Raw genomic sequence first — 14,910 nt, forward strand, 5'->3', positions numbered from 1 at the left:
TCAAGGACTAGATATTGCTGAAGGTGGTTTGTTTCTTTTTTAATTTACACTTGCTTAACTCCTCAGAATCGTGCCAAGTGCATATTCATAACAGGAAGGTAACAAACCGTGCCATCAGCCCCAGCACCAGCAATGCAGGTGCTGTAAAACTCATCTTGAAACCCTTCCCAGGAGGGAAAGAGGAAGCAGATTGGATCATCTGCTCCCAGCCCCGTGCTCTCAAAGTGCAGGGGTGGCTGGCATGATGCCTTTTGGGGAAGAAAACCAGAGAAGCCTCTAAATAGGACAAGGGGCCTTGTAATCCAGGCTGTGCTCTGGTACCTGGTGCATTCTGAGGTGTGGGATCTGAGGGCTTGTCTCCTGTAGCAGCAGGAACCCTTAGTCAGGGAATGGCCACTCAGCTTGGAAACTGCTTGAGACAAGCAGCTGAAATCCTTGGGAAAGTTTCTGTCCTGACAGAAGTGACACTTATTCATGTGATTTCTCTTAGGGGTAATGATTATCTTAACATAAACCCACATCCACGTGGAAATCCTGTGAGCAGCATGAAGGCTCTGAAGTGGGGAGAAGCTAAGACTGCAGTTCATCAAGGAAACACAGGTAACAGACACCAAGTAAGATTTTGTTGAGCAAATAGCAGAAGAATAGCAGCAAATTGTCCTTTATCCCTTGGCAGTATCAGGTTAAACACAGAATGGTTTGGGATGGAAGGGAACTTAAAGCTCATCTTGTTCCAACCCCCTTTCCCAGGGCAGGAAACCTTCCTCTAGACCAGGATGCTCCAAGCCCCATCCTTGGATTAATCTGATCATATTTCAGTTGGAAAGTAAATCTCCAGACGAATGAATATTGAAATATTGATAATCATTCCTGCACTTTGAAAGGCTTACACAGAGCTCCCAGTTCTGAGCTGTTGGACTGGACTCCTGGTGAAAGCACACACTGAGCAGGGAGCTGCAGTTCAGTCTTTCAGTGGCACCAATCTTTCAGGTCCAAATCAAAGTTGTCTGAAATTTAAAAAAAAAAAAAAAGGCTACTGATGGCCTGTAGATGCACTTTTGTATTTTTATTTTCAGTCAGTTGTCAGGCTCATCCTGCAGGGTCTGAATTTGCTCCCTGGGTACTGATAGAGCTGGGCAGTAACAGGGATGTGCTGGTTGCTGTTATTGCAGAGATCTGAGATAGAGGAGCCTCGGGGCTGATGTGATTAAAAAAGATGGGATGTTCTGCTCCTTGGAGCCTGCCCCACTTCCACAGGAGCCAAATGGGAATGGAACAGCCAGTCACTCACAATCCAGTGCTGGCATGCAGCTCCGTGGGGCTGGAGGGGGAAAAGGGGGACACAAAGCACTCAAGCTACTCTTATCATCAATAATAATTATTTATGCTTTGTGCAACAAAAAAAGCATAGCAAGTAATTTCAAAACTATAATTGAATGAGTTTTAAGAAGCCTAGTGCCTTTATTGCAAATGTCAGAATTCCCTGGTGTCATTTTCTTGTGCAATTTTCAGTGACTTTTCTTGCTGTTATCACACATCCTTTCCACGTACAAGTGTTAAAGGTACAAATTCTTTCTGAAAGAAGGTTTCTCTCAAACTGAGAGCTGCTTTAATAGACACCAATCTGTCAGAGGAAAACAAGACAGAAACACTAGACCTGGCTTAGTAACTGATTTTGGACCATCCTGAAGCTCCAATAATCCCTTGTATCATCCACCTTGAAAAGGCTCCAGGATGTTGCATGAAATTATTCTCAAAGCCTTATCTTTTAGCTGATACTCAAACCCACACGGGCTTCCTTGTTGGAACACAGAGTTTTATTTAACAGCAATTTAACTACTAGAGAAAATCCAATTTTTTAGGTAAGCTTGAGGCTGAAAGGCTATGGAGAACTGTCTGGTGTGGAGAAGAGGGAGCTGTCCCAAGGTAAGAAGGAAGCACACGTGGGGGAACCACAGTAGCAGGGCTTTCTCAGTCTGTTGTCCTCCTCCAAAGGGTTGTGTTCTCTGCTGCTTCCCGGTGAATTATGGAACCTCCCAGAATAATCAAAGGACAGCTCCTCTCCAGCAGGAATGTCAGTGGCTGCAAACAGTGCCAGCCTGGGCACCATGGAGTCCACCCGGACGGGCACCATGAACAGGTTTGGCTCGCAGGAGTGGTTCAGGAACCTGCCCACGTTCCCCACGCGCGTGGGGTCCACGAAGGTCTCCAGGACCCGCCCGTCGTGCAGGTGCTCCCTCACTGCTATGATGTAGTTGGAATCCTGGGGGCTCTGGGCCTGGATTCTCCTGCGTGCCTCGGCCATGCCCAGCACCTCCCCAGCGTACTCACAGACGAAGGTGCCCCGTGGGATGGGCTCCAGCGCCCGGACGCCCCAGCCCTTCCTGGGGGTGCGGAACACCTGGAGCCGCAGCCGCAGCCCCCGCTGCACCAGCCTGTTGGGGCACGACTCGCCGCACGGGCACAGGGCGTTGCACTCGAACACGGGCCTGGCAAAGCCCTCCTGCTCTGCCCCCCGCAGGCACGGCCCGCTGTAGTTGTCACCGCGGCCCAGGCAGGAGCACTCGGGGGCCGCGCAGGAGCCGCTCCGGCAGGAACACCCCGGGAAGGTGATCTCGGTGGGGTCGATCTCCCCGTCTGCCCCGGCCACGCTGTCCGGGCTGTACTGCAGAGAGAGCGACAGTCAGAGCTGGGCATCAGCAGGGCTTCAGACCAGAACCCTGAACGAGTTTGTGCCTGGCAAGGAGCGAGCTCTGGACTGAAACCACCAACGCTTCATTGCCCTCTAAACTTCTGACTCCGAGCCTTAACTTCTCGAAAATGTTTTAAAGGTTGCAAATCACGTATTCCATATGGACTGAAAAAGAATCAATAGTCTGTCAGTGCCTGAATTCTCAAAATAGTCTCTCAGCCTGAAAAAAACGCTTAGTGGAAAAAACATTTCAGCTAATTACATCTAGTCTACTATATATGATTTTTATGTATAGAAATATCAAATGTATTTATTTATAAATATACTTATATGTATAAATGTTTTTATACACAATATTTATAGATTTAATTATTTACAGAATTATCGAAGTATCATTCATTTCCTCCCCTTTCAAAACAATGACTACATAGCAGGCTAGTTTATACCTATTCTAAGCCACAGAATTTCAAATACCCATTTATGTTAAAAAGGAAGATGCTTTCAATTTATCTCTTCAAACTGTTACATTCAAATTTCCTCTTAATTCCGCTAGAAAATCAGGTTCTGGAGTTACACCAATGCCCCCAGCAGGTGAGTGGTTATAGAACCACGGAGTGCTGTGAAATAAAAGCTGACAGACTTCGCTAAATTTGAAAGCCAAGATATAACGACAGCTACGTGTGCATTCTTATTTCCTTCTCAGCATTCGGCGTGCAAAGCTTTATTTAGCAGGCTGGGGGACGTGGTGTCGCTAAATATTACATTTCACAGCAGGTTGTGTTCTGGGTGTTGTGAAACATGGCGGTGATTCCCCAAGTTTCTTTTTTTTTTGCCATAAACATCAGCTTCTCACTCGCTTGGCTTTAGTCACAACTAAGTTTAATAGTCCCTGGCCTGTCATATATTGCGCTGGCAAGGCCTCTCCGAGCGAGGGTTAGGTGAGATATTAGGAAGGAACTGCTGGCTGTGAGGGCGGTGAGGCCCTGGCAGGGGTTGCCCAGAGAAGCTGTGGCTGCCCCACCCCCGGCACTGCTCCAGGCCGGGCTGGAGCCCCCCCGGTGTGCGGAGGGTGTCCCTGTCGCCCTCCCCGCTGTGCCCCGGTCGGTACCTGGAAGCCCGGCGGGCTCTCCCCGGGCGGCCACAGCGGCACCGCCACGGGCTCGCTGCCGCCGCTCAGCTCCGCCATGGCCCGCCCCCGCCCCGCGCCCATTGGCTGCGCCCGGCCGCGGCCGCTCGCTGATTGGTCGGCGGGAGTGACTGACAGCGCCGGGGGGGCGGGCGGCGGCCGCCATGTTGGGGCGCTGCCCCTCAGAGGGGCGGAGCTGTGAGGGGAGACCCGCCCCGCCCGCCCACGATGGTCCTAAAGAGTGCCGCCCTCTTCCAATGGTCCTAAAGAGTGCCGCCCCCTTCCAATGGTCCCGTACCGCCCTACACAGTCCCGCATCGCCCTATACAGCCCCTACAAACCCCCGCATCGCCCGGGCAAAGCGGCTGCTCTGGGCCAGGGCTGCGGGAAGGTGCTCGTGCAGGACCCTGCCCCGCCAGGCACCGCGGTGGGCTGTGTGTGAAGTGCTCGCACCAGTTGTCCTATGTTAATTGTAAACCGCTGAGTTGTTTTAATTCTTCGCGTGGCTGTGAAGCCTTGCGTGTTTTGAAGGTGTTTGAGGTTGGTTTTGGTTCTTTTTTGGGGTTCATTTTTAGTAAGTTCATGTGTCCCCCCGCTCTGGGGATGGGACAGCCCCGGCAGGTGCTGTACCTGCAGGAACAGAGCCCAGCCCGACCTTCCCTGGGCTGCTTTGGCAGGACATAATTCCATCAGTTTCCTTCCCTGGATAAAGGGAATTGCAGACCCATGGAACCCAGTTCTGCCTTGGAATCACAGACTGGTTTGGGTTGGATGGACCTTAAAGCTCATCCAGTAATGAGCCATGCCATGGGCAGGGACACCTTCCACTAGCCCAGGTTGCTGCAACCCTGTCCAACCTGGCCTTGGACACTTCCAGAGATGGGGTAGCCACAGCTTCTCTGGGAAACCTGTGCCAGGACCTCCCCACCCTCATAGGGAAGGATTTCTTCCCAATATCCAACCTAAACCTTCTCTCTCTGAGCTGCAAACTGAGTTGTGTCTTGGAAAAACAAAGCCATGCCTGCATTCTTCATGTGCTGGTGGTTCCATTAGCTTTTGTATTTACCCCCTGGGTCAGTTGTTTTGGAGGTTGAGGAAGCTCTGACCATCATTTCACCTCCTTTCTCCCTTTGTGTGAATCAGGTGTTTTCTGTTTGAAATCAATTATCACACCCACAAATAAGCTCCTCACAGCTGGGAGGCAGAAGTGCCTCCAACAAGGTGTTACTCGTGTCTCCGTTTCCCTGTGGTGGTTACTGATGTGACTTTTCTGATCCCTCTTTCTGCAGCATCCAGGGAATGAAAAGAGTCATCACCTGTTGTGTGCTCTTCTTTCTGCCTGGGAAGAGGAGCTGAGAGCACCAGGAGAGGTGCAGGTGAGATGAGTGAAATCTGTGTTTCTGGGGGTAATGGCAATAGCAGAGTTGGTGGGAAGATAATGGATGGGTTATTTATTGCACTCAGGCTTTAGGGAAAGGGAAGAGGTACCTCTGGAGGTGTCAGTTCCTCCCAGTATCTGGTCAGTATAATTTTGGGGAAGACTTTAATAAATTTAAACCTCAGATTAGTGCGTGCTCCTGTGTACCCAGAGCATCAGTGCTTCAGAACTGAATGAGATGCACCTGGTGGAAGGGTTTAAACACACACAGCTGTGTCCTGCTCCCCATGGTGCCTCCAAGCCTTGCCTGCTTGGGGTTGGTGCTCTCATCCTGTGAGCACTTTCCAGTGTGGGGAAGGTGGCAGAGCAACTTTGAGAGATGCTGAAATGGTGAGTGATTGGAGATATTAAAATGCACTTTAGTTTAGGGCTTTCTGTTATTACCAAGTCAACCTTTAGATCAAGACCTGTGTAATTTGGCTGTTAATCCATAATGTCAGATGGAATTCTGCCATTTTGAAATGATTGAAGTAATGAGTCATTGCTCTGTAGTAAAAGAAACAGATTGCTTGTATGTACAGGAGATGGGGTTTGGAAATCTGGAAAAGGTCATGGAAAATCCTGTGTTTTCTTCCTCCTTATCCCACCCAGGGCTTCTATTATGTTGAATTACAAATAGAGTGAACTGTTGAGATGTCCATGTTGGGTGAAAAATGGATGAAAGCTCATATTCATTTATTATGTAAAACTGTGGAAGGAAAGCTTAAAATGGAGCTGAAAGAGTCAATGGGAGGTGAACTTTGGGATGCTGAGCTGAGGCACCTGATGCAGCTGGAAATTCTTGTGCACCACGTTTTGCTGTCTGGGATGAGACTATGAATCATTTTTGTTACCTTGCAGGCATGGGGCTGTTGGATTTTCTGCCTATATAAATAATGCTTTCTGCTCATTAATGATTTTTGTGACCCTTCTCTGCACTTTTTGGATTTCCTCATATCCATCTGCCAATTGAAATGTGGAAGGTTAAGTGTGCCTGAACTGTGAGTTCTGTCTTCCTCTCCCTTCCTTGAGTTTTGGTGGCTGAGGCAGTGTGTTATAACAAGGTGGTGGAGCTCAGGGGGCTTTGGAACACTCTCAGGGCCTGAGATTCCACAGCCTTTCAGGGCTGTACCAACCTCCCAGGGAGAGTGATCAGAAGCCTTTTGCCAAACAGCCTGTTTGAGGGATCCCTTTGTCTTCCTGGTTTGCTGTGGAACCAATCCCTGAAAGAATAAGGTGTTCCTTTTAGGTATTTTATATTATGTCACACATGGATTCTGTCTGACTTTGTTCTGAACAAGCTATTCAGATGGTTCTCAGATATTTAGACTTGCTGTTTTACATTAAAAGGAAGCACATCTCCTGTGTGAGATACTGGAGATGCCTCCTGAAGTGCTTCTTAAATCGTGGCATTGAGTGCAGGCATTCCAAAGGGACCTCAGTCCATCATTCCCTGGTTGAGAGTTTTAGCTGCCTTATCCATGCCCCCTTCACGTTGTGTCTGTAGTTAATCTTAGAGACTGTTTTTTTAACTCCCTATTGAAAGACTCTTCACTTTGTGCTGTTCCTCTTCTCATGTCAGTTTGTCCTAGTTCTAACTGGACACAGGTTTGAATTTTCCTTTGATTTGACCTTCATTTTTGGATAATCATCCCCATCAGGTTGGTGGGCAGGTCCTCTGTATCCTTCTGCCTGTCTGTTGTGCATCAATTAGAATATTGATTTGCAGGGAAGTATAAAAAGCCAATATCCCATGAAGTGGAGCAGAATGACAGTGTTCTAAGGCTGGACAAGTGCAGACTGGTGTTTGCACACCAGGGGGGTGCTGGCTGGGTAAGGTAAAACCTGCACATCCTGGTAGGGTTTTGTTCACTTGTGTTCATGGCTGGGAGAGTCACTGCAAATAGCCACATTTGGCAAAGTGTAATGCAAAAATGTGCCTTGGTTTATTAAGACACTTGCAGTTCATTGTTTTTTAGTAGTAAAGCAGTAAGATATCAATGTTCTATGGTGTATTTAGGCAAGATGTATGGACATGAGCAATCTGACACTGCAGAGCAGTGTCTGCTCAGAGAATTGTGGCAAGACCAGGTGTGAAGATTTTGTTCCTGGTTTTGTCAGTGCGAAGTGCCTGCCACACACAGGTGGTGCCTCAGCACTCTGCCATGAAATGTGGAGCCAAAACACAGATATTTCCATTTCCCACTTTGGAACCATTCTCAAAGCAGTCTGAGGTTATTTTACCATGTACTACTTGTACTTCAGTGCTAGTCACAAACATCTGATGACCACAGGTACAACTCCTCCATGTGCATCTGATTAAAATGTAATAAATACATTCATAGTCTCTGGTATTTGCTTAGCCAGGAAACTGGGGTTTGGCCACCTCCAGCTCAATTCAGTTGTGCTTTCCAGCCTGTGAAGTCCATTAAAGAGCTGTCTGGGCTGAGGGTTTGGAGTGATGAGTCCCTGCAGCCTGTGCAGGGGCTTTGGCTGGCACTGCCCACTCACTTCCAGGCTCCCTGGCTCTCCCTGGGATTGGGAGCAAGATTTGGAGGGTCATTTCTCAGCCCCACTCCTGCCTGCTGGAGCTGTCTCCTGCTGTGTGCTAATGAGCTGGCTAAATCTTCCATAAGGAAGTAGATGCTGCAGTGAGAGCTCTGGTAATGATGTTTGTAAATCCAGAGAAGTTGAGGATCAGTTTATTTAAGCAGTGCCCGAGCTGTGCAGAGAGAGCTGACCTTGGAAAATGCTGTGTTTGAATAACACAGTTTATCAAAATATCTCCAAGTGCTTTGCAGAGAGAGATGAACTTTGTTTCCTTTCTTGTACAGATAAGAGAACTGACGCAGGAGCACATGGGAGAAGTTAAGCAGTGGTTGAGCTCCTGGTTATCCCAGGGCTCTGCATTTCATCCCTCCCCAAATGCTGCTCTTGCAGCATCGATTGGGTGACACGAACCATAAATCTCTCTGCCAATACAGGAGCACTCACAGAGTCTTGGCTTTCAGACGAGTAAAGTTTTGTAAGATTTTGTCACATCACCGGAGATAAACAAAACAAGGGTAGAACAATGGGAACAACTCAGCTCTCACCATGCAAATTGCTTCCTGATTAATAGCAGCATAGTTCGCTGAAAATTAGTCTCAGGATGTATTTCAGTTAATTAAATTCACATCCACGAAGTATTTTGGCCTGACAGCAGTAGGTGATCAACTTGCAAAGACTAGATGGACCACCCATCTCCTGGCTAAAACCCTGATGGTGTTTTGCAGGGAGTCTTTCCCGAGTGCATTCTCTTTTTTGTTAACAGAGGATGCCGTATAACAGCATTCCAGTTAAATACACTTCTGTGTAACAGTATTTCTTCAAAAGAAACTCATTACCAAGCGAGACACAGAACTGCCTTGCAGACTGGACAAATTTCTTCCCTTTGAAGTGCACATCAACTTCCTTCTGTGCTCCCTGTCTGCCTTGTCTGAGCAAACTCCATTTGACACCGGTGACCCCTGGCATTTCCCTCGGGATGAGGGAGCTGTATTTGCACTCCACTCGGGTCTTTTATGAACTACATGTGCAATGGGCAGTTCCAGGGGATGGAGCCAGTGTTCCAATGGATGTATTAGCAGTATATTAGCACTGCATTAGCACTGCAGCAGGCTCAGCAAACTCCTGCAAAACGGGCTTTGTGCTTTCACTTAATGCCAGAGACACAACTGCCCAGTGCTCCTGGGACAGGGGGAGATGAAGCAGAGAGAGGATCCCTGGGGTTTTTCTGGGCTGCCTGTCCCCAAAAGGTGTTGTGCAGTTCCTTTGGCCTGTGCAGGGTGGTTGGTTCATGGTTATTGTGCCTCAGTGGCTCTTGCATTTTCACAGGGCTGTGCTTCCAGTGTCTGCAGCACCAGATCTGTTTGTCAAGCAAATGTTGGTCAGGCATGATGGATCAGGGAACAGCTCCTTCCTGTTCTCATCACAGATAGCATCTTGTTCTGAGCCTTTCCTTTATTAAATGATTTGACAGTAATAAAAATAGGTTAGTTTTCTTTTTTCCACAAGCAATATTTGGTTAATATATTACAAATCTTTCAATGTGATGATTCTGTGCTATTTATGCTTTCAGAAAGATTTTGTTTTGCCTTTTTTTTTTCTATTTGCATTGTTGAAAAAGATGTGTCTGGAGAATAAAGAAGTCCCTTATCTTGCCTTGCTGCTCTATAACTGTACTTTGGTTTAGATTAAATCCATAATTTTTCCTTGTTGGTATGACAACAGAAAACATAAATATGAAATTAGAATAAGAATATAGATTAATGGTAACTGTGTGTGCTGTGGTTAAATAAATCATTTAATGATTACAGAACAATAATTCAGCATGGCCTGCAGTCAGATGCTTTCAAGGGGGGAGGAGCAGTATAAAGAAAGAATTATGAGTGTTTAATGTAGTATTTCACTGTGATAGTAAATCAATTCCCCTCATCAAATTATACAAACAAATTTATGACTGTGTGCGTATCCAGGGCAATTAATAAACCATCTTCTATGGCACTAAGAGACGTAGTTTTGCACTGTAACCTTTAAATACAATTTATCTCGAAGACATAATGCTTAAATGTTAAATGTTCCTTCTCACAGAACATTTAGGAAGGAAGAAAGAAATAATGCCTTACTAAAAAAAGGGTTAGTTTCCAAGAAACTGAAATTCTACATAAACTAATTACCCTTCAAAGTTATTAACTTTGATGTAATCTCTCAATTTTTATCTTATTGTTCTCTGCAACACTGTTTTTGGGTGGCTTTAAACCGACAGAGTAGGTTTAAATTGGATATAAGGAAGAAGTTCTTCCTTTGAGGGCACATGGGAGGGGATCAGCACCTGGGAGGGGTCTCTGCTCATACCTGGCCCACCTGGTTTGCAGAAACCCTTCAGTTGAGGTTAAAAGCACAAACAGGCTCTGACATCCACGGGTCAAGAGCTCCCTGGGGGTGTTTTCCAGCTCTAGTAAGGATCTCACAGCAGGTGTTTGCAAACATACAAATCAGAGAAACCACAGATGTGAAGATCTCAGGATTACCATGGGGAATCTCCAAGTGAACTTTTCAGGAGTTTATCCCTGAGATCATTAATCCTGCTCTGACACTGACCTCCAGAAGCATGTCCTGTGTACACAGCCCACATCCCAAAGTGCTGAGCAGGCAAAGGGGAAGGAGTGAACACTGCTCCTGTTTGGAAAGCCTTCCAAATCTGTTTGGAAAACTATTTCCAGCACTGTGGAAATAGTCTGCTCTGATTGTAGGTGAGCATTAATTGGGTTTAAAGACTAGCATAGCAAGGTCTTCAGTTCCTCTCCCTGTTACCAGGGAGAAAACAGACAGAACTGTTGTAATACAGATGAGCAGAACACTTCGTTGTGCCAGCAGTCTATCTGGTTATTTTTACATCCTTGCTGGTAATTTTGGTGTGTCTGAGGAGGTGATGAGCACTGCAGGGAAGGCTGAGCTGCCCTCCTGGCCAGGCAGGCTTTGTTGTGGACTAGTCAGCTCTGATGACATTATGTGAAAGGTGGAAAAAGTGAAAAGCAATCTTGCTTTCAAAGGCTTGTTGGTGACCTTTAAATTAGGGCTGGGAGTCTCATCATAAACTGCCAGTGCAGGATTCATGACTTGCTCCCCTTTCCTTTGGAACCGAAAGGTTGTTTTCACTGGAATTACCACTTATTACAGAAAGGTCAATCCCATAGGGCTGTATCTCAACAAGTGCAGTGACCTTGTGTTTGCAACTTCATAATTCTGGGCTTGTTTTTTGTACAGATCATGCTGTTGTCATTCTTTTATAACATTGCAAAGAGCCCCATTTGATGGACTCGATGCTGAAGTGCTGCAAATTGTTTCTGTTCACTGAGCTGGAATAACGGGCAGTGACCCCAGTGCAGGGTTTGGTGCTTTGGAAGAGCTGTTGCTGTTCAGCTGCTCTTTGCTGTCTCCCTAAAAACCAGTGCTTGGGGACTGCTTTAGGGGGCTGCTCCGTTGGGCCCGCCAAGACTTTGTCTTTTACTGCACAGGATATTTATTAAGCTTGTGTTGTATATTCTAGTTGATGACTTGCACAGTTATAGAAATTATGGATAATGTTTATAGGAGTCCCTGAGGATTCCAGTAGGACTGAATTCCCAAATTGTTTTAGGGACTTGCTCTTAGACTAGATTTTACAGCTCTGAGTTGGATAAAGAGCTTGATAAAGAGAATTAGAAACCCAATTCTCTGCTATCTATGATTATTTATGATTTTCTATACTTGAAAGGACCAAGAACTTTAGTCTGTGGTTTTGCCCACAATTCTGCTGGCAAGTTGATACTGTTTTAGTCAAGTGGTTAAAATCTTGGATTCAGGATAGTAGTTGTGTGCTACTTATATAAGCTGGCTTTAAAAATTAGTTATTCTCTTTCGGACAAAAATTTTTTAAACGGGGTTTTTAGACCATCTTTAAACTCTTAACACTTGTTTTTTTAGGTGTGTCTAACATTACATACAAATCTCGAGAGTCAGGGAAATAAACTGGATATAGACCAGACTCCTCGCCTGGACTTCAATATGTTTTTGTTTGGTTAGTATATTTGTATATATATGTATGAAAATATATATGTTTATCTTCTAAAGTTTTGTTGATGTCAGTTTTTTTCCTGTACTTGCTAAATTGTTATCTAAATATCTGCCAAGAGATGGCGGTGCAATGCTGCTCCATGGGCTGGGTGAGCCTGTGGGAAGGTCTAGGATTTGCGAAAATACAGAGGCTCCTTCTCGGGGTTTTGGTGGCCTCTCCTGGAACAGACCAACACGTTTATCAGCTCACTTCGTACATGCCGTGGGTTGAGAAAATAAAGAAAATTCAAACTATTGTCTGCTTTGCAGTGCTCTGCCAGCTCTGGGAAAGTTTCTCTTCCACCTTGCAAGCAGAATACATGTTTTAACCTGTGCTGTGGCTTGTCCTGCCCTGGGCTGAGATAATTTAATTTCTGTGCTAGTAGCTGGTGCTGTGCTTTTCTCCAAGACAAATCCAAGGGCAGCTCTTGGGCTGGCATCGTTTTCATCCCAGCTGATGTGATTCCCTGGCAGTAGTGGTGCAATTCTGATTTCTGTTAGCCAGGGAGTATTTAAAAAATAACCCTCACTCCCCAAATATGAATTACCTTGTATTCCTTCTGGGTTCTGTATGGATTTAAGTGAAGCAAGGCTTGCAGGGAGAGGTAATCTCTCCAATTTGTCAGAGTTCAAGCTTTCTGGTTTGAAAGCCCTTTTCCAAATCTCTGTTGTGCAGTCAGATGTTCCAGGTGCACCAGAGCACAGAGCTGTTAATGCTGAAAAACTTCCTCTGTGTCTTCTGAATACCAAAGTGTTTCTGGGAGAAGGTGGGTGGGAGATGAGAGGGATGGAGCTGCAGAGTGCCCTGTTTCCCTGCCCGAGGGAGGCTTTGTTCAGTGCTGGGGGCTCTGTCTGTGTGACTGGGGGGTGTGAGGTCGGTGATGGTTTGTCAGTGCTGGGACCTTCCTGTCCCTGCTGTCAGTCAGGGCAGGCTGCAGGTTATAATTGTTGGATGGTGTGTTGGTGGAGCTGTCATGGGAAGAGAAGTCCCCAGGAAGTAGCTTTGCTTTTTATAACCCCTTCATTTACTACAAGTCCAGTTGCCAACTGGGTTTCTCAGCTCTCTGCTCAAGAACACCCTTCTAACCCCAAACATTCTCATGCATTTTCCTTTTCCTTGTTTCCTGCTGTTGCACATGAATGACCTGAAAGTCCATCAGTGGTGAGGACAGGCAGAACAGTCTGGTAGTGAGCCTCATTTCCTTCCTCTCCAGCCATGGTGTACCCAGAGCTGTGCTCCTGGCTCACCTTGGTGGAAAGCTGGGCATCACCTGCCCCACTTGGGCCTGTAACTTGTAGTGTAGTGGCTCTTTTCCAGGCCTTTAAGACTGATGATAATGAACTCAAGGCTGAAACAAAACACCCTGGTGCCTGTGATGAGATGTCAGGAAAAGGACCCAAGGTCTGGGCCTATTTTCATTCCAAAATTGGTTTTCATTGTCAGTTGAAGAGGCTCCCTCCATTCATATGGGATGTTATTTCCTTAATCAATAGCACTTTGTCAGGACAATTTTCTACTATTCAGACTATTCAGTCTGAATTTTCTGTGTCTTAATACAATCTAGTATCTCCCTTACTATAATAAATATTTTATACTCTTATTCCAATTTTACAGCTTTTCATAATTTGTGCTTCTGAGTGAATGTGAAGTTTCTTACCCAGTGCACATCCTGTCTTATTTTTTCACGTAGCCTTGAATTTCGTTGTTCTTAAAGCTTTAATAAATACTCCAGTCATTCTAAAGACATTCTTCACTTGAGGAAAATGAAGGGATAACCTGTGTAATGAGTGGAAAAAATTTATAGCATTTGAAAAGTAAATCTAAGCCATGGTGTCTGTTCCAAAGCCAGGACTGGAATCAGGCTCTCAGTGGTTTTGTGTCTCAGTTCAGCTCCAGGGCAGATGGCTGGCAGGGACACCAGAAGTTGGTCCTTGGCCAGCAAGACATAGAAGTGGGAAGCTGAACTCTGAACACGAGTCCAGAGAGGCCTGAGCCTTGATCCTTGTTAGCAGAGGCTGGTGGAGCTTCACTCTGCTGTGCTTTTGATTTTTTTTTAACCACATCAGGAGAACTTCAGAACAGAGACAAGTGAAGGACAGGGGAAGTGAGGGCTGGAGGACAAATGACTCATCAAAGATTCCCCAGCAGGATGTGGCTGAGACTCGGGTCTTCTGAGTCCATGCTGATCTCCTTGCCAATGTGCCAGAGCTGGAGCAGGGCACTCAGACCTGCTGCTGCCCCGAGTCTCCTCACCCAGGCACTGCTGAGGGCTCTGCTTTCCCTCTGTTCCAGCCAGACACTGCTGAGGGCAGGGGAGCCCTTCCTTGGCATCAGCAGGCTTTGGGTTAGGCTGGTTCTGCAGAGGAGGGAACATCATCTTCAGCATGAAACATCTCTGCAATTTTTGTGGTGTTCAGGGGTTTTTAGGTCAAACAGTGCCTAAATCCCTGCTGCCTGGGAATGCTGGGGTGTGTTGTGGCAGACAGTGTGCCAGGCTGGGGACATGGACCCTGGGGACAATGGCCAGGCTGTGCTCCCTCAGCCCAGATAAACTGTGCTCAGCGCTGGGAATCATCCCTGCCTGGAGTATCTGCACATATGCCAGGGTGGCAGCCTTTGAATGGTGTGGGTGTGCAGGGGGAGCAGAGACAGAAGAGCCTTTTGTTGGTGGTGTCTCTGCAGGCTCTGCTGCGAGGGGGGGATTATTTAGTGGTGACTACATTTTGTACACGTGCCTGGACAATCCTTGGGTTCCTCCCAAGTTTTTAGGTGCTCTGTTCACAAACCTGTGGTCCTGGAATGCTAATGAATAAAGTGTGTTGCTGCTGCCATCACAAATTTATTTTGATAGCAGAGTATCGAGAAACTTTTAAAATTAAAGGGGGAAAGCAATTCCTATTGATAAGAAATCTGAATGCAATTACCAGGGCTTTTGCAATCTGTCAGCATTGTATAAATACATATATATTTCCCCAAACTCTGCAGTCCTTTTGCAAATCACTTTGCATTTTATCCCCTTCCCTATATTCCCATGGAGT

The 14,910-nt window shown here is 46.3% G+C and overlaps 1 protein-coding gene across 1 annotated transcript; it reads right to left on the reverse strand.

Moving 5' to 3' along the window:
• Positions 1 to 1,437: 1,437 nt before the first annotated feature.
• Positions 1,438 to 3,883, reverse strand: LOC116792359 (histone-lysine N-methyltransferase SETMAR). The gene is made up of 2 exons (XM_032699263.1): positions 3,801 to 3,883; positions 1,438 to 2,665 (listed from the first exon to the last, which is right to left on the reverse strand). The coding sequence occupies exons 1-2, from the start codon at positions 3,876 to 3,878 to the stop codon at positions 1,883 to 1,885; spliced, it is 861 nt and encodes a 286-aa protein (XP_032555154.1). The 5' UTR covers positions 3,879 to 3,883; the 3' UTR covers positions 1,438 to 1,882.
• Between the last annotated feature and the right edge of the window lie 11,027 nt (positions 3,884 to 14,910).

The sequence above is a fragment of the Chiroxiphia lanceolata genome, chromosome 11 (genome assembly GCF_009829145.1).
Source record: "Chiroxiphia lanceolata isolate bChiLan1 chromosome 11, bChiLan1.pri, whole genome shotgun sequence".
Classification (NCBI taxonomy): Eukaryota; Metazoa; Chordata; class Aves; order Passeriformes; family Pipridae; genus Chiroxiphia; species Chiroxiphia lanceolata.

What these genes read in the sequence shown, in the direction of transcription:
- LOC116792359 (XM_032699263.1), bottom strand. Translation starts at nt 3,878, where the DNA reads ATGGCGGAGCTGAGCGGCGGCAGCGAGCCCGTGGCGGTGCCGCTGTGG. An exon ending in AGAGCCCGCCGGGCTTCCAG is followed by an intron (nt 2,666 to 3,800) that starts GTACCGACCGGG and finishes CTCTCTCTGCAG; the next exon opens with TACAGCCCGGACAGCGTGGC.